The sequence below is a fragment of the Varroa jacobsoni genome, unplaced genomic scaffold, assembly GCF_002532875.2.
Source record: "Varroa jacobsoni isolate VJ856 unplaced genomic scaffold, vjacob_1.0 scaffold_610, whole genome shotgun sequence".
Taxonomy (NCBI): domain Eukaryota; kingdom Metazoa; phylum Arthropoda; class Arachnida; order Mesostigmata; family Varroidae; genus Varroa; species Varroa jacobsoni.
The window spans coordinates 86,828-106,614 of NW_019213512.1; the positions used below are offsets into that span (position 1 = coordinate 86,828).

The 19,787-nt window shown below is 39.9% G+C and overlaps 1 protein-coding gene and 1 long non-coding RNA gene across 5 annotated transcripts; one reads left to right on the forward strand and one right to left on the reverse strand.

The window, feature by feature from the left end:
- The first annotated feature begins 626 nt into the window (after positions 1 to 626).
- LOC111261898 (uncharacterized) lies at positions 627 to 4,680 on the forward strand. Of its 3 annotated transcripts, none has more exons than XR_015311728.1 (4): positions 627 to 925; positions 999 to 1,175; positions 1,797 to 1,889; positions 3,698 to 4,680. It is a non-coding gene; the product is annotated as an uncharacterized LOC111261898 (long non-coding RNA). The 3 variants fall into 3 exon arrangements; XR_015311729.1 differs by having other exon boundaries at positions 627 to 732; XR_002681272.2 differs by having other exon boundaries at positions 627 to 1,175; positions 1,797 to 1,874.
- A 6,134-nt stretch (positions 4,681 to 10,814) lies between these two features.
- Positions 10,815 to 15,430, reverse strand: LOC111261895 (uncharacterized). 2 transcript variants are annotated; one of them, XM_022835740.2, is made up of 7 exons: positions 15,121 to 15,430; positions 13,572 to 13,694; positions 13,191 to 13,211; positions 12,946 to 12,966; positions 12,678 to 12,698; positions 11,968 to 11,985; positions 10,815 to 11,259 (listed from the first exon to the last, which is right to left on the reverse strand). In XM_022835740.2, the coding sequence occupies exons 1-7, from the start codon at positions 15,127 to 15,129 to the stop codon at positions 11,056 to 11,058; spliced, it is 417 nt and encodes a 138-aa protein (XP_022691475.1). In that variant the 5' UTR covers positions 15,130 to 15,430; the 3' UTR covers positions 10,815 to 11,055. The 2 variants fall into 2 exon arrangements, with proteins under 2 accessions (XP_022691475.1, XP_022691476.1); XM_022835741.2 differs by having other exon boundaries at positions 10,815 to 11,256; positions 15,121 to 15,421.
- Between the last annotated feature and the right edge of the window lie 4,357 nt (positions 15,431 to 19,787).

Consider the following 19,787-nt stretch of genomic DNA (forward strand, 5'->3'; position numbering starts at 1 on the left):
TCGAGTAGGTCCGGGCATAAGGTGATGCTAATACTTATAGAGGATATCCAGGGGCATCTACAATCATGAGATACTCATCGAAAATAAAACAACGAATCCAATCCGCTATCTTGAATACCTCAAAAGACTCACGGACCGTTGCCATGGCAATCGGAGACACGAAGTCTGGATACTTAATGATTACTACAAATCTCGTCGCTGTCTGTTAATCACTTCCTGAGTCGAGTGAAGGTATATCCAACTCGCTTGTTCTTCCGATTACGTCTACGTGATTACAGGGCATTCCATGCTCTAAAAAGGGGCAACTGGCATATTTCGCTATTGATATACTTCGAGAATCCACAAGTAAAAAAGTTACGTATAGGGATGTAAATGTTTGGTATATAGCTCTCCAGAAATTGCTAGACTGCTGGGGTAGGTATGTAAAAAGACAAGAGAGTATCTCTAACGCGTTGGAAGATCATCGTTCTGCCCGGACTAGTTCAAAAGTAATTCAGTTTCGAATTCCGCCAAATTCGCTTGTAACAGCGTCGTGTAATAAATGAAAGTGGTTACAAAAACAGCGGGAATTTTCTTTTCAAGCTCGTACTAATACTGGCACCTTGTTATGTTCTTATTTTAGGTGTTATTAGAGTGTGTCAATTCTGCGAAGCTGGCGGCAGAGGTGTTCCACCACACGATACAGAGCACTCTAGTTGGATTATATTACTACTACCAATGCTTCTGGAACGGGTCTGTTCTAGCTCCACTTTAAACAGTAATTGAGCCATACGCGCAGATAGACCCAACGCAGAACCGTTTGCTCATTCTCCGAAGAACAAAAGACGAATGATCCTTTGCAGAAAGACGGTCTGTCGCCCGTTTCTCTATAGCTTCACCCGGCGCTCACGGAAAGATCGGAGCGGGTGACGTCGCCGCACTACCAGTCAGTAACATGCGACGAAATGTTTAGTGGGATGTTTTCCATTGAGCGTCTAGTGTCATGTTATTTTTTCCAGGTAACGCAGACGAATGCAACTGATGAACAAACGACCACAAGAGGGAGCTGCGTAATATTGGCACCTTTGCTAAGCGAGTCCGCAATATAACGAAGAAATAAACGCGCAACCGAATAAGTGATCTGGCCGAACGGAGATGCTTTTCAAATGGCACGACACAAAGGCCGTTGTTTCATGGTAGGCGTGAAACAGGACCGAGCCGTCTGCTGAATACAATAGATATATTCATAGGGACACCACAGCTATGATGGCTACATATGGTTACTTTAAATGGCATAGGCGTGTCTCTGAGTGTGTTCATTCAAAAAGTGTCGTTTAGAGAATACGAGTCGATTGAAGAACAAAACATGACGCTGGGTACTTATGATAATCAGAATTATTGAGGGCAATGTATGTCATTTTTAGGCAGAAAACTGCATGTAGATACGTAACGATCATTAGATGCTTGAAGTACTTCAATCGAGCGTTGCTGAAGGCGGTTGGTTTTCAGCCGGTGTCCAGGAGACAAAGCCTTGCAATCGAATGATCGGGACAGATTTCTCTGAAAAGGAGGGCGTTACGCGCTTCATTTCTAAATGCTTTCCTAAAACGATGTTAAGCTATATTGAATTCATTTTCTTGAAGACCCTATATCTATATGGTCAATAGCATACTTGACCCGGTAGTAGATTTATACCAAACACACATACACATAACCCAAATCAGATTCGCTCATGTCCATAAAGACATTACGCCGTGTTTAATATTCCCGAGCACGCATCCTATTAAATTACATTCGTTCTTCTTACTATTTTCCAGTTCTCATAGTCGCATCATTCACGTCTCCTGCATACTGAAAGTCGTCTCGACGTACCCAGGAAGGCCGCAGTCAGCCGCGTCAGTAATTAATCGGTAGCACGTTTCCTCATGATAAGAGGGTTCAATTTCGAAATACGACAGCAGCGCCACTTACCGTTGTCTTACTAGTGGGCCAACATATTTGTGCTTCTGCTATACACTCTTCAACTCGTACAATTTCGTGATTGCCATCAATACGCTTCAAAGCGATTACATGATGCTTTAGAAAAAGATGCTTCTCACGTTGATGAGATTGAGTTCGAAAATGATGGCGGTATCGATGACGCTTATATGACGGCTCTTCTCGTCGATACTCTATTTCATATTCTTGTTTTTACACGACCCTTACGCACTTCCTCGCTTAATAGAATCGTTTACACGTCGATCTGGGCCGCTGGCCACACTGATTAAGCCATCAGCCTCATCGATAGCAAAACAGGCAGATAACAGAGAAAAAATCTACAAGATAACAATGAACTTTCGCGACTGCAAGGGTCGTTTAACAAAAATAATTTTAGAACAGTAAAAGGTAGTAATCATCATCATCATCACCGTCATAATCAGTGAGCATTAGCGGGCCATGCCGAGAGGAATTATAATCGACGCCGTACACATAATAATAATAATGCTAATGACAAGATTCCTTCCTATAATCTAATCCTTCTGTTCCTCTTCCCCTCTAGTGTGTAACTGATTATCTACGAAGGTCTTCTGCTTCCCTGCGCTTATAACTGCATGCCTTATCCACCACGAACGCCTGTAGCACTATTAGAAACCAAGCTAATTGACCAGCTTGCGGCGAGTGTCTCGGCATCCGTTACAAAACACAGCTAAGTTATCTAAACGAAGGACTCATTCTAGGACGGGCGTGCCTCCGAATACTGAATGTTGCACCTGTGTACAGATGTTAAAATACGGGGGAGGAGAATAAAGCGAACTGAGGGAAAGCGACGACAAGTAGCATCTTTTTCAGCTGTGGCCTGCTGCGGCCGCAGACTCCAGGCCATAGCAGGCCACAGCTGCAGCCGAATCATTGAGCAAATTACGTCCAATGATGTCTCAATCAGTGTAACTATACAATTGAATGGCTCGACCAAGGTGACAAGTCAGTGTAGTGGTCCGTAAGCGTGATATTAGTATAATGACGGGTCGGTCGGTTGGTTGCCTATACTTTCCCTACGTTTTTTACAAGCCGTCGTATTTCGTTGGCGTCGTTCGCCGAAGCTGTAGTGTGTTCTTTTTTTTCCAATATTACCGATTTCTTCGATTTGCTTGCCGCTGCTCGCTCATTTAGCTTGGCCTCAGCGTCGTCCCATACCCTTCCTATCCATCGATGGAACACAAATGCTGCGCTCCGTGGTGATGGAGCAGCATTCTATATGTGACGTATAGAAGTCCGGAAACAAATTGACTGTGAGATTGACAAATTCGGTGAATCGTTGTACCGTTTGTGGTTACTATTTGGCCTCCTTCGTATCGCATGGTCGGTAGGACGCATCAGCATCCGACGTTGAGGTTGAACAAGCTCGTTCCTTTTTCTTTTTCCTTTCTATTTTTCTTTTTAGCAACCCTTATTCGAATGACTAGCTATTAGGTTTCGCAGGAAGCTGATGACATTATGGATGTTGATATGAATAGTAATGGAAATCTAAAGGCTCCGTAAGAATATCGGGATACGAAGTTGTTGCAGCGGCATGAACTAGGGATGGTGGTTTTACTGTTGCGCTAGCACCTTTCACTGTTAATGATTACATGGCGGTATTTCCTCGTTCTCGTAACACTAAGGACATGACAATGTGCCTAACTAAGGATTATAAATAGCGATATTTCAATAAAATAATGGTTGTGACATTATATTTCAGACGTACTCAAGAACGCAGTTCGAGTTCGTGATGATCATGCTTATTCATGGAAAACTGCATTAACAATGGATGATGAACTTAATGAAGACACCTTGCCTTTAAGCAAGGTAAACTGACCTAATTAAATGGGCCATACTACAAAATACCCGGGTGCTAACTAAGCCAAAATGGGCATGAAAAATGCATGAGGAGGCAAAAAAGTCGCAATCTGGACGACATAATTAACATTACTAGCTAAACTTTGGTTAGGCCCTTCGAAAGGTCTGTGCCATAACTGAAGAAAAAGAAAAAAATCCCACATTAGTTTGTGTAGTCTACTCGGAATGTCTGTGTAGTCTAGCGGAAATGGGCAGAAGAAACATGTTTTTCTTGTATGTACAATTTAATTTTTCCATAAAAAAAAAAACTCGAAAAAATACACTTAAAAGATCAACTAAATAGTATCGATGGTATACAACTTTAAATCCAAAAAAAATTAACAATTGTATGGAGAAGTCAATTTTGAAAGAACAAATTACTTAAGAATTGGGTTTGATTTTAGTGTGATTTATTGCATACTTTATAAGCATAAATAGATAAACTTTATGACTAATATGACCATGTAATGAATAATGTAAGTTACATCTCGCAATAACTACGAGCAACATGAAATACGCGGGTGAACATATATGTGTATCGTTTAGATGAAGTACGTATTGCACTTAATGGCAGCGGCTGAATTAGCTTCACTATGACAACGGTTCGATCTGTACAATTCGACAAAAGATGCTTTTATTTTTGTGTGGAAAATCTGTCGCACTAGAGCCGTGAGGACGTAGATCTCATCCATCACCTGACGTTGGTTGCAATGGCAGCTTTGAAACATTTGGCTCTTAGTTCCGTCGTAACGAACCTCACCAATTTCTATGAATGTCAGTAGTTGTTATGAAGTTAAAAACAAGGCGGTTAGATGTTGAAATAAATAATTCTACTTGAAAGCAGAACTTGAATGAATATTGCTATTATGCAAGAATCCTGTTGGAGGTAAGTTATAGCAATTTTCCTTGTATAATATTTTTTTTTCGCTTAGAGAATTCCCTAGAAACTGAAAGGGGAGTCTATTTCTACTCAAATAATATGAATACGTCATTCCAAATAATTACATGTCAATTTTGAAAAGAAACAATTCACTCTTAGCTGCAGATGATGTCCTTTACTAGACATTTGCTCTGATATAATTCAGCCCTATTTTTTTCATAGTAATTCCAACATCTAGTTACAAAGATCACCTGTCGCTCCGTAAAGTCGCACGCAAAAAAACTCAGATTTTCAAACAGAAAGTTGTGGAGGCAAACGATACATTCGATAACAGAAGGGATAACGGTGGCGCCTATTTATGACAAACCGAACTTCAACTGTACTTTTACGTGACTCCGTCATAGTTCGGTTGGCCAAGGGAAAGAGAGAAGTTATGATGCTAAGTTAGTATAAGAGAAGTTTCCAATTTCCTAAATTGCGATCGAAAAGGAATCGATAATGACCTGAGTAGATCTCAGTATATACCAATATAATGTTAGTAAATTCAACTTCCGTACATACGCTATTTATATGCAGGAGTCCATTCAGCCGTTTTACAGTACACCTGACTACGCCTACCTGGATTTCATCAAAATGCTGTCTTTTAGCATGGAATAACAAATAAAACGTCTACGTCCGGATTCGAATTTAAATTATCACCGTTCTCTTAGATCAGCGGGCAAACGCTTTATTCACTACGCTATCGCAGTGACATCTGTACACTTTTCACTATTGGATACCCAGGTAGCGTCGTGCGAGGACCACATGTCGCTGGAATTACTTGCGCAACAAAATTATTGTCTATTGGATGATGAATGTAGTATGAAATGGTAAATGGTTTAGGCAGAAAATGTAGCATTAGAAATGAAATGTTAACAAGATGTCGTAGTTGTGGCTTTAACTGGCCTCAAGGGCGCATTCGACAATGTATTTTGCCATATCCACGTGTTAAGCTGCGTTTAAATTTTTCGAAACTATTATCGGACAGATTTAATGAAAAATTATGGTGGAAATATATGTTTAGAGACTTTTCTGAGCTACATTACATAACGGCTTCTCCGATAACGCGTTGCATGCACACCACTCAAAATAATATCTTCTTAAATTAAATAGTCAGCTACAACAGTTCTCGGCACGGCTTAAGTCAGTACTCACAATACAAGGTATAAAACGCGACTGAATTTAAGCAAACGTCAGCGAGCGCTGTGTGCAAAATACCCACGTTCATACGTCTATATATTTTGTACTTGTTTAGTCTTGATGGAAGTCTAATTGTACCCTCAATCACTTATGCATTAAACCTTGAACATCAGTCTAAAATTTGTCCAAAAATTCAGTGAGATGTATCCTTTTAACCAAACTACGCGTAACATTTACTGAATTGCCTGGGTTTTGGGCGTTTCGTATCGTCCACTAGGAGTAATACCTAAGACCGACAGGGCGTAATTTAGCACTGCGTTTCAACCGATTTTGCTGCAAAGATTTTCACTAAGCCTAACTTCAAAGTTTCCTATATAAGAGATGAAGCTTCAGCTTTTAATTCTACACTTTCGTTTTTTTTTCAAAAAATGTCTCGTTCGTACTTTCGCTGACTTGTTTACTTTCGATACAGCGCTCGAAGACGCTTTTCCTGCTTTATCAGTACCGTTTAACTTTATTGTGTTGTGAGTACAATTCAACCTAGAAGAACTCAAAAATGTACGTTGTCAACATCTTCTGCCCTACGCATTTCGTCGGAACCAAAACGCTGCGAAAAAAAAAACTAGAGACTTGTTTCATGTACTATAATGACGCTATAGCTAAAAAGGCTACTTACGAGTGTTTAGGCATGTTGAAAATAGCATCTGACACTTAGAAGATGCCCTTGTTCTGGTCGACCATTTGAGTTTGATGACAATCGCGTGAAAGCACTTGTCAAAAAAGACGGCCAACAAGTAATTCGGGAATTAGCCGAGAAGATAGACTGTAGTCTTCTGACCGTCGTTGATTATTTTGAGTGCCCGGAGTTCACACAAACACTTGGTACTTGAGTACCCCATGAATCTCCGCCAAGGAATTACGGCACTTCAAAATTTTATCTTTTATTATATATTATTATTATTATATTATATTATATATTTTATTTTAAAATCGAGCGGCATCGATGCCACAATGATTCATTTTTGCAAAGAATCATGTGGAGGAGCGGTGTCTTACTTGCTGTGGTATCGAAATGGGTGGCTCCAATAGAGAAGCCAAGACAAACGTCGCTTGTTCGATGAAGATCTGGTTGATCTTGATCGAACAAGCGACGTGCTTTGCGTTTGGTGGCACTGCGAGGGCCTGATTAACTCAGAATTATTTTCTATGAACTAGAATTGACCGACACATTATTTAGCTTAGTTATATCAAATCAATTATGCTATTTAAAAAAAGGAACCCGAGAGACGAGCTCACTTCAGGCAACGACGCCACACCTGAACGTCGTCGGAGCTGTCCCCTTGTACTTTGAATGCAAGATTTCATTGCATCCTCCACACTCATCAGGTCCTGCGTTTACAGGTTCTCCTCACCTTTTCCGTGCATTAAGAAGCCACCCTCATGGTTTTATATTTGATGTTAATAAAAGACCCAAAATGTGACGAAGTCTCAGGCGACACAGCATACAAAACTAATATACAACTTTTTATTTCTTACAAAATATTTCCTTATTGTTACTGTAATAAAGAATATTGTGTCTTCTATTCAATAAAAATGCGCCGGGGCTTTTTTTCAATCAAATATTTCTGGAAACTTGACGTGACGATTTCTTAAGCCGTTTCCGTCTGCCGGAATTTATTTTACCATAGTTACATTTTTCTACCTAGACCTTTATAATTTAGAATCACCTCAATATAATGATTAATTACTGATTCCTAGCAAGAGTTAAACAGTCGAGTATCGTGTTCAAAAGCCAGCTGAATCGTCCGTATTGACAGGGGGCCATGCGAGATGGTATATATGTATGGTGTATATTACATATATATATATATATATACATATATATGATATATATAATATACACCATACATATGTTCATCATTTTACTTTTACAATGCTGCGAAAACTTACGCTTGGGCACTCTTGTATCCGCGTTCAATAATAGGCTTCTATAGCTTCTATAATGTATTGGTGTTCAAGTATCATGTTTATATCTCGGATAGAGATAAACATGATGCTGTTTTCTGTAGACACCGATAGTTATCGTCCTATCGTTACAAACTCTATTTCATCAAGTCACGTCCATAGTTTTTTTCAATATCGCCCCATTGCTGACTTCTTCGATGGCCGATTATTGTGCTTTCGTTGATAGTCATTCATGTGTTGTTTTGTTGTCAAACTGGATGTAATCACATGTTCTCCACATCACAAATAACACTCATTTGTGTTGTTAGTTCTCCAAGGATTTACAAACACAGATATATGTGACGGTTGTGATCATATAACTGTACATTGTGATAGCAGTAGTATTGCGTACGATTTCTGTTAAAACATTTCACACAACTCCACTATGTCCTCATACTTTCGCCATCGGGCTAGGTGACGGAAGGCGGGGGATCGTACCTATCGCAGGATTAATTGATTTCGAGAAAGCCCATGGTAGTACATAGCACGTGAGGAAAACCACAGACCGTATACTGTGTAATTAGTTTTTCCGCATATAATCCTTTGTTGTTCCTGTGTTATTTTAATTAGTTGCTATTGCATGAAGACAACACTGCTCGAACGGTTGAAAACTAATGCGTGTTTCAAAGTTCCTACAAGGATGGAATCGATTTAGCTTTTTGTGTTCAGGTTTTGCAATATTACATAGATTCCATATGCCGCTACTGGGATGACGTTAAGGTTGTAGAAATGTGGGGCTACTGAAATTAACGCTGCCGAGTCCTTCCCGCACCCTCCACCCCTGCTCGTTATGAGGATACAGCCATTATACGGTATAAAAAGCCTCACATATGGACTTGTTCACCGTTGTTGACTGTAAACTAAGGTTATCTTGAACATCAAGCCTTGCTTTTGTGCTTCCGTATTTGTGAGCTTCACTGTGAAACTAACCAATGGAAAGAGCACCTTGAAAGCGAATCGCTTTGCATGGAATTGGTCAAAAGCTATTTTTACCGACGGACCATAACCCACCGAAGAACTAATCTTTTGAGTGATTTGGGGTATCCATTTATAAAAAAAAGTTCAACTTTTAACCCGCTTATATTGGACATTCTGTTAATCGAGATCCTCTATGTAGTATAATTACTCAAATGTATTTTTAGCTGTATAGTGAAGGGTAATCCGTTTTGGGAAGTTGACAGAAGGATTTTCTATGTGCAACAGTGACAATCTTCACTTTTAGTTGACATAGCCTTTATTGAACTTGATTATGGCTCCAGTCACAGGGTTTATCACAGGCTCGTTTCAGTTTCTCTTTGTAGCTGTGAAGCTTTGGTAAACCGGATGAGAAGATCACGCCCACTAAAATTTGCCAAGAACTCGTAATCTCACCGCTTTGCTTTGTAAAATTAGAAAACTTGAAAATAGTTACATTGTTGGACGATTGTCTCTTCCACGAAACAATTGAAGTAATTCTGTTAGCAAATGACAAGATGCTATTAATTATCGTTACCGGCAATTGGCCTTGATCAGTATAACAAGGAATACGTGATTTACCATTGCGTACTGCCTACCTTAAGTTCTATAATACTGAGGAGTTACTTTTTACACCGGCAATTACATTCCTAGTTTATAGCAGGGCTTCCGGAAAACCAGCTCGAGATGGCGGGCTTGCTTGTGCCTTTCGAGTTTCCGATAGCTGCGATAGTAGAAACTGCATTCAATAGAACTATCGTAACTTGCTACTACTTACTGTCCTTAGTCCTTGACTAACTTAAATACAGGGCTTATTACTACAAAGCTCGAAAGAATCGACGCTTGTAAATCTTTCGACACACAATGTCTACTAGAGTTAGCTAGAAGAAGCTCCAGCTCCAAGTTGGGGTAACATGCCTACCACCGTTTTTCCTATCTTAAAATTGTTCAACCTACATCGCAGGACGTCCCTGAGTCGTAGTTTCCCACGTGTGCATATAGTTCACGATTTCCACTGCAATCTTAGTTCACCTATCTTCACTTATCTGTACGGTTTATCACTTGTCACAATTTTATACAATTTCGTACAATTGAACGACGTCGTCGCAACGCGGGCGTTAACTCCTGTTGTTTTTTTCCAGTGTATATTTTGCCATGCGGTCGCAACCCGCCAGTATATACAGATCTGCAGAATTAGCCCGATTACTCCGTACTAATGTTTTTCTTCCCAAAAACGCAGTTCTCCGAATCCACGTTATTTCGTCAATTACTAACAATCAATTCAATTTCGTGTCTCGCAAACAAACGGTTCTAAAGGTGAAAGTTTCCGTCTTGACTCCAGCGGCCATTTGATTTACAATATCTGTCGCCTATGTTTTGTGTTTCCCCGACGAGAGATGCTTAAACAAGCACTTCATCCGAGCGTCCCTCAGTATACTCGAAGCTTAGGGTTTCACACGAACTTGAAACCCAGTAAGCCTGTTTTATGCGTTAGTTAGACTAGCCAACGTCTGGAGTATGTCTATTTAATAATACCAATGAGAAGGGCTTTATATTTTCAGTACGACGTATCACCGTGAAGTCTGTGCTTAAAGCAAAATTTGCCTTAAGCAGAGAACGCGAACGCCTCCAACCCAGAGTTCATACCATGTCTAGAATGTGTGTTATTTATTAAATGTGAGCGCACAAGTGAGCAATGAGCTAATTGAAATGAAGTCTTCATAGCGGTTTTTGATCTTATTACGTTGTAATCAGTAGAGCAGTTACCATACTGCGATCTAATGAGGCTTGTTCTCGTATTGGGCGTTTGATGTTTGCGATAAAAAAAAATTTAAAAAACGTTTATTTTTTAATTTAACTATGTGCCATAACCATAACCTTAACAACTGAAAATAAAGCGGCAAAGGCCTGATTTTTGCACAGTCTTATTAATACATAAAATAGTGATGACTTCTCATCGATATCATTGAGCAAATTTAGATACCTTACAATTTTATTGGTTGAAAGCCGATTTCCGGCCCAATTCGTCTGTCTATTCGGACTACGCGCATGCGTTGGTACGTACGTTGAATCAACGAAGGCTCCTCATCTCTTCTCTGGGATTTTGCAACCCCTGTGTTGTTAACACCCAGTTCATAAGCAACCCCCGGTCCATTGCTGCAAGCAGGCCAGTTGGCGATAGACGTTGAAACAACACAAGTGAGCTAGTGAATTCGTTTCATTCTTTTATATCGATCGAACATGATGCTTGAATGAAGCCACGCGAACAAGATCGATACTGCCAAAACAGCTAACGATATGATTAGACGGTTTGAGTTCAGCATATGTCGCTCGTCGCTGGGTGACCCGCATTCAGCGCCTTCCTCAACGGTCGTATCTTTAAATGAGGCAAAAAGTGACTCTCTCTGCTGGAACAAAACGTACAGCGGTTATAAACTATACTAGCTTGATAAATCTCTTTGCGAGAGAGATCCGTGTCTTACCACCCAAGCCTGACCCCAGCTGCTCTTTATACACTAGCAAGAGGTTCCACGTCGAAAGTCTCTACATCGTGTGAAACTCAGGCCCACTTTTGTTTAATTGAGATGTTCTAACACGAAAGCACTGCCTGATTAACCCGAGTGATAGGTAAGAACACTTTCCGTCCGTGGACACAACCTTATGGCTTGTGGCCACCTATGGCCAAATACACCTGCAATCACAGCCTAATGTTTGAGATGTGTGCGAACGGATGCACTACTCCCCGATATCGAGCTAAATGGATTGAGACACATTATCTATGGCGAACAGAAGTTTTGAATGATTGCGCATAAGTTTCCTATACGAGTTGTTCAGTCAAACTTGTCGTTAAAGCGATAATTAACAAATCCAGTGATATATCATTTGTATTACCAATAAAGGCTACCAAAGAATGTAATGCAGATAAATCAATGGCCATCGGTAGGATACTAAGTAAACGATAATATGAGCACGACGATCGCGGTAAAATCAATCCGATCTAAAATTAATGAACTATTATTGATAGCTTTGCCCGTTATTGACCGCCAAAAATGGGTCTTAAGTGGGTTAAGCGTTCTATGCACTACCATCACAACCATATAGTTCAAGTAACATACCTTTCGAGCTCCCACGCTCTAGAAATGATACAAACAGAAAATGTATTTTGTAAGCTTTATGGCCGGCTGGTATTCCGACGTATCTATTTTCATCGTTTTCCTGTGTGTACTTTTCTTCCATCAATCGCAAGCATTGCCTCTTAACAACCATCATTTTTACGACATGAATGAATGAATGAAGCAAGGTGTTGATTACTCGCGGTGTTGTGCACAATTGTGTGATTTATTGGGCTGAAGCTGGGCGACGTAGACCTGGGCGACGCAGACCTGGGCGACGCAGACCAGTTCAACACGAGACCAACAACAAACTGCTACACGCTGGTTCATCTACTAGGCGCTACTGTTCAAATTAATAACGAATGAATGAAAAAGTTCTCCCCTTTTTGTATATTTACATTTTTAACACATTTTCGGTACGCGGACACCGTCTGTTGTTTGCGACGGACACTCTCACGAAGCTTCATTTTTTGTTAGCTGTTTATAGTCTATTTTTAAAAATCCACCTTGGAAGTGCGCAAGACTGAATTGAAAGTTTTCATCTCTAGCTATAGTCACAAGTGACAAGAGTTATAATGGTTTAATTGTACAAAAGCTTAGTTTGTTGGGTGGATGAGCCAGACCATCAGATAAGACAACTGTGACTAAAGTTCCGCCCCTACTCACACAGATCTTATTACTAATAATAAAAGACTATACTCGTTAATACAAACCTTTTTTTGGCCAATTACACTCTGAAACATTCGAAAACAGGCCCATTAGTTCCCAGAAAGATTCTTTTTTAAGAGTTGTGACATATGTCATACCAGCAAAATGTTCACTTTTACAGTGCAACAGCATTAACGAGACCTTCCTGGTTCGTCTTAATTTTGAGTTCGTAAGACTTTTCTAACGATATACGTTTCGGCGAACGACATCTGCATCTCGGTTTATTTTCCAGTTATTTTAATAACAATTGTGTTATTTATCTATTTTACGTACCTTTCTTCTGCCAGCCACGCTCTGCAATACCCAAATGGAAAGTAATTAGGTATTCCACAATACAGTTCCTTCACTATTAGTTAGAACAGTTACAAAAAAAAAAAGTTAAGGTTCAATTGCAATTCTCCTTATTGTTAGGCTGTATAACTGCTGGCGAAGTAGAACGATCGTGTCACATGTTAGCGAGAAATACTTGTCCTCAACGTTGAACCTCCATACAGTTTTAATGGAATTGTAGCACGTACCATTCGCGACGCAGCACGGCTCTGTATAGGGAAAATAATAAGCCGTTATCAACGATTGTACTGTCGGTCGCCTTCAATGGCTTTAATCAGACAAAACAGAGCTAGGATAGGTTGCATATTGTTTGCTATCGTCTTTGACGGGCAAGTATCTAAGAAAAGGTTTATGCGGCAAAGGCGCGCAACCTGGATGGCTGCCTTACACCGAATTTTCTTTAGTCTTGTAAAAAACACTTTATTAAATAGAGCAAAACTGAATATTCACGTCCTAAATTATCATCTATCGCGTTTTTCATTCAGATTTCCTGCAGGCGATCAAATAGGGAGGGAATACTAGCCAACTTGCCGAATGTCCTATCGTCTCCACAATTAAGTTGGACATACCTTTTGTGCTTGACTCTTCCGGGTACCTCCGCCCTTCGGTTGCATAGTTTTCGGACGCTTACCGGCTTTTGTGGCCTTCGATGTTTTCGATTTGGGAGATTTCGGTCGTCGTGCTTTTTTTGACTATACCGGACAGATCGCCAATGCAATAATGAGTTAATGGAATAAAGCGTGACGTTGTAAAATACAAAAAGTTGATCTACTTTTCACCACTGTTGTACTTGAAAAATTGCCAGGAGCTACACAAATTGTGCTTTTTGAAACAAGGAATTTACAAGCTACCTTGGTGTAGTTAGGAAGAGCGCTGTAGGATGCTTTTCGTTCCGATAGGACTTCTATGAATCCTCAGTTCTAGAACAGGCCAGTGAAAAACGACATTCAATTCAATACTAGCAGGTGCTTGTAATAGGTACTACAAGCAACTGCTAAGACTTCTTTCTGAGACTGCCAGTAAACCGAAATCACCTATTTAACAAGCTTCATCAAGCGCTAGCTGCCCGAGGATATGACTTCCCCTAAGACTCCTTGTTGTTTAGCGTTGCCCTAACGCTGAGCCACGTCCGTCATTTTCAATTGTAGACGTATGAAATGCCGAACCTATTAAGCTTCGTCGATTAAGGCTGTCAAAACCAAAGTTGCCGAAAATGCCATTTCCTTCAATTGGTAAATATACTCCGTTCTAAGAGTGCTGTATTTATTCTCGGCTTATATATTGTATAATTCGACCCCAGAATGCTGTGATGCACCGCGCCATCTTGGCGAGCACCTTAATACTAACCTACTGATCAGAACCGTATCGTTTCGAATCTGAAATAAGGCAGCAGTTTTTCGCAGAGCATTACAACGACCAGTTGAAAGCATTTCATGCCTTCTCAAGTTAGGCTATTGAATACGCTTAGTCCGCAATTAGTACAATGGCCGCCTGTTTTGCTAAGATGCACGACAGGTGTTGAAAGAAATCCGAAAATCTGTTGCAACCGGCGCACTGCAAGGTCAGAGGCACTGATCCCTTTAAATATATTTCTGCCCACCGCGATGGAATAGAAGATCTAGTGTCTTCAAATCACGAGAGGTTCACTAACGTGTAACAACATAGACTGCCTCAGTCGCACGCCAGTCACTGTTCAATAGAGCGGGCATATTTAATTGTTTCATTTTCCTGATTTGTGAATGGGACAAAAGTTAAGGCTACGAGAACGATAAACGCGGCCGGAAGGCCTTCGAACAACTGACGTCTGTCACTTGGTTAGTAAAAGCCTTATCTGTCGATGATTTCTCCGATCACTGGGGCCCTTAGACAGACATCTTCAGAATCGAAAATAGTGTGTATGTGAATTTCTCTGTATATATTCTAGGCTATGTATTAGCTGGGGCACAGGCGAACGCTGGCGTTCGTATACGAAGACACTGGAGTGTTCGTTCCGAAAGAAAAGTGCCGAAAGGGACCTTGTCGCTTTAACTACGGCTACTTTATTTATATGAAACACACACACAAACACATTGCCTATGTACTATGCAATCTCATAGGAATACTCAATTTGATACTTACGTTTTCCATGATAACTTGCAATGTTATAGCTTCGTTTTTACGTCAGTATTGGATTGATCTTGAGGAACTCGTCGACCCTATATAGATTGACGATATAGTCATATGGCTAGGTAAATGAGATTTCCTACACGGAACATGGTTGGCTTATTGACATTTACAACTTCAACACTACAAATGTTGCAAGTGCAATTGTGTCTAATTAGATAAACATCTACGACCCTAATATTTGGGCTGCTAAAAAACGGCGTCGTCGTATAAATCGTTTCAATTTCAACTGATGCAAGCAGGCGCTGAAGGTTCATGTATACACCGAAACGCGTGACTATCCCTATTTAGTTGTTAGATGTTGACTAGTTATATATATGTTTTTTTTTTTTTTTTTTTTTTAGGTTCTGCTTTTAGAAAAATTACTTGTCGAACAAATGTCGTTGCTAGTTTACAAATTGAATTTTTCTACAATCTTCCACTGTTTTAGCATATCAATAATAGACATGTTAAAATACTTTGGAAAAAAAGTAGAAGTTAACCGTTATAGATTACATTCATTTTGCTATTTGGCCAGCGTCTGGACGGCAATTGCTGCGACAGGAATCGCAATGAGCACGTGTCGTATCATGCCCCCTTTGAATAGAGCCAGTTAGCATCTATCTGAAAACAACTTCCTGAGAAATAAGACACAGTCCGTGACGACTTAACCATTATGTCATGGCAGTTTCGTTTCATATACAATAGCTATCGTGATAAAAAGCTAATCGTGTTCAACGTATATTCGGTTTACGTGCCGTGGGCGCTTGGGCACCTTTTTATTTGATGGACGCTAAGGAGCAGAAACGGCGGTCGAGTCTATTAAACATCATCTACATCAGCTTCATTCTTTTTATGGACAACGGAAAAAAAACAGGCTTACTCCTGTTAAATCCTTACTAGCCTCCTACTATCGTAGAACACATCCAGTATCCAGACATGCTATATGCGTACCATAATTCAAGCCCAGAATTCCATCTCTGACTATATATGAGGTATGGACGAAGTCACTAATTTAACAGAAGTGCAACGAGGACCACATTCAAGTGTTGCTATGCTTGGATTCAATCGCTAACAAGTTAGCTTACATTTTGCCTTCGTTATCAAAACGACAAGAAGTTAATTCATATCATTGCTGACGAATTGTCTCGAAGTTAGCAAATTCGAGTGTTTTGCGCAAAAGTTAGGCCAGGAATAACTTTCTACAACATAATTCAGGTGAGGACTTTCATGAAGGGATTAATGTAATCAGTCTTTCGGCACGAGTATCAGGGCGAGATTCATGACACATTTCTTCCATGATTTTTTTGCAGCGTCCGAAGGAGGCCTTGGCTTTGGTCGGCTGTTCATAGGTTTGCTATATAAGCCAGCGGGGAGATAAAGGATAATGGAAACATGCGAAGTTCTATGGTTGCTTCGCCCTTTCGTCTCACAGTTCCTTTGCAATTCCCGGCACACACATCTAGCTCAGATTAGTAGGGAAGTTTGGTCTCAGCTGCTTTAGCATTTAAGGTGAAAGACGTACTAGGCATAATCTCGGCACGTTACTTCAAGCCTGCAATATTCTACCTTTGTTCGAGATGGACTAGCAATATTTGGTCTATATAGGTACTCTAGCGTTGAAGCTGTGCTGGAGACATTCTCTGTCTCTGTTGAAGCTGTGGCGGCGTCATTCAACTTTAGCTCGAGTTAATGATTCCAAAGAGCGTCGCTAGTTGTCGTTGTTGTGAACAATTTTTTTGCTAAGTAAGACCAGTTGATTTTCGGCGGGACAATTAACACCGAAACTCGTCTCGTTTTCCCCACTGACTTTTTGTAAATCAGTTAAATCTTATCCATTCACTTTTTTACGATACAGTAGTTAACACAGGCCAACAATGATGACTGGTTTTTTGCAGCGCCTTCAAGGTTAAACGAAATTCAGCAAAAAGCTGGTAAGTGATATCGTCTTCGGAGCTAATTTTCAAAAAGTTAGACGCCATTTTTCTTAACTACGCGTCCCAATGACCAAACTAGGGACGGTTATAAATTCGGTAGCTAATTTTTTCTCGCAAGGAACAAAGGCCAAAGCAACAATGTCTCATTTTAGAGGCTGGCGCTAAAAATTTTTAGTGTTATCGAAATATACATAACAATTAATTTACCGGGGTAGGATAACGGGTGTTAGTATCCTATAATTAGTATTTCGTTTGTGATATAGAGAAGTTGAGGATATAAGCGGCGTTAGCTGGAAATACCTAAAACAAGCGACGGCTACGTACGTTTTTCGGGACGAGTGAAGTCAAGCATCAAGCATGAACCTTTCAGCATTGCTATCGTGCGTGTATTGTTTTCCATTTTTATTGAATTTATGCATCCTAAAGACAAATGAACGTATACTAAAGTTATAGTTATCACATACCTAAAAAAAGAGCAGAATGTTTATACATGTCAAAGGGCATTTGGTTAGAATGGTTCGGTACATCTTGACTTTCGAATAATTTCACCTTTTTCTCTACTTAGTGATACTTTTCGCGTTACTGTAGCTCCTTCTTAGAAATTGAATGTATGTCAACTGTACAATCCTATGATTTTACTAAGAAAAACAACTACGATTTATTGAAACATGTAGCAATATGCGCGCTAACTGTGGCACTCGTGAGAGCAAGTCGTTTAGCATACAGACAAATAAAAAAAGTACTCCCTTTTCCACAAGTGGATTACAATTCCACATGGCGTTGTGATCATTCGAAGGCTCGAAGCATTTCGCCTGTAAAATTTATCAGGCTAACATAAATAGAAAGGTCAAACTACTCATTCTACGTATCTGTTACTTGTAACAACTCTCTAGCCATCTATGTACGTTAACTCCCTAAAAATAAGGGTAATTCGGTTCGATCCGTTTGGTAGACTTCAGCGCACCCGTTCGATAACAGTATATAATTCGGGCGCTTCCGAAGGCTAGCCTGAACATCGCCTGCTTGCGTATTGTCCTATGCCTTAGTTATATTACAATCGGTATTTAAGATCCGTTCCCGTCTAGAATCGTATATATAGTATCGTTATCATTTTGAATTGATGACAGCAGAGCTTTGAGCCCTTATCTATCTACTATACTGTTTTCAGGAACAATGTCAAAGCTGACATTGTTAATTTTAATAGGTATAACGCTCTCGGTTGGATGCATTGGGCATGAAGTACTATTTGAGGGGGGGGGGGGGGAGAGACTTCGAAAAAAGATACTATTTGCGTAAATATAAATTTAGAAAAATTTCATTAATCGTATTCGATTGTCAAGTATGCTTTTTAAGATTATATAACTTTTTTTTTTTTGTACTTTCTTTAACTACTAGATTTTACTAACTAAAGATAAATAGAACCTTGGTGTACACAAAGCACACAATATCTAGAAGGACTGACGTGTACAGATGGTCAAATTCGGAATAATGAACGTTGCCGTATGTATATTGAATGAATTAATGTTTAAAAAAAAATATACAATTCGTTGAAATTTTCTATTTGCTTTTCTCAAGGGTTGTTTAGTCGGCCCTCATCTTTGGCAACTTCTCATAGCAAACACGGACGAAGACGTGACAAACAAATAACTATTCTACATGGAGAATCGTTGTCAAGGAACTTGCATCCAAGTTAGACCAGTTATATCGGGCTATATTGAGGTATAATTTGCTTCGAGCAAAGATTACGCCAAAGGATCTTGGCTCCGACCAAATGCAGACCTGCCAACAACGGTCTCAGACAAATCCTAGCGTAACTGAAACTGAACCGGATTTCGGCATTGCAAAGCAAAAATGGCCTGAGTGTCGCCTTAAAAATAAGTCCAGATTAAAAAGAAAAAACTGCACGATAAGTAAAAAGTCCAAGTAAGAAAACAAGCTTCTACGTGCCGTTTTGTTTGTTATTGGAAACGCGTGCACCATGCAGATCTTACTTTTTACCAAGTAAGACATGTTAAAGTTACCAGCCATTCACCCGAGTGCTGGCAATCAACACATCACAACTTATATCGTATTTTTTACGGAGAATAGTGGAAAAACACGTTCGTTGAATAATACGGAGATCACTTGAAAGGAAACAACTATAGTTTAGACGATTGAAACACGTACAAATAGGTACAAATCTAAAATGTCGCCACTCTTTTGACGCAGTCTTTACTTACCTCGCTAGTTAGATATAACTGGAATGTTACCGAAAGACGTACTGTCGTCTGCTGTCTGTTTTTTTTTTGAATACTCGGCGGCGTTACGTTCAACGTCCGCTTAAAGTTGTGCTTAAAAGTTGGTTTCACTTTAACAGATGCTTTTTTTTTTAAACTATTTCTACATCTCACTTTATGGGTTTTGGATGTTATGGATTCATTTGAGAGGTGGTGGTACTGTGGTAAGGTTGTCATGCTATTTACCCGGCATACGCGATACGCGTCACAGCAGCGCGCAACAACATCTGAAATTTTAGCAAACCGTTGTTAGGCTTTGGGTATACATCATCTGTGGGGCATTCATAACCTTGAATTAAGCTGTTTATGTTAAAGTAATATTTGTAGGGCAGCCTGAAATTGCACTAGTTTTCTCACCGGTGAAGGTTCAATGGGAGAAAACTGTTAGCGGAGTGTTGTAAATGTCCTAAAATAAGTTACTCGATCCGTT

Excerpts from the sequence above, each read along its gene's own strand:
- LOC111261895 (XM_022835740.2), bottom strand. Across the intron at positions 13,212-13,571 it reads GGAAGAGTCAAGCACAAAAG|AGCCGTGCTGCGTCGCGAAT; the intron begins GTATGTCCAACT and ends TTCCCTATACAG. Across the intron at positions 12,699-12,945 it reads GCGTGGCTGGCAGAAGAAAG|AGTGTAATTGGCCAAAAAAA; the intron begins GTACGTAAAATA and ends CGAATGTTTCAG.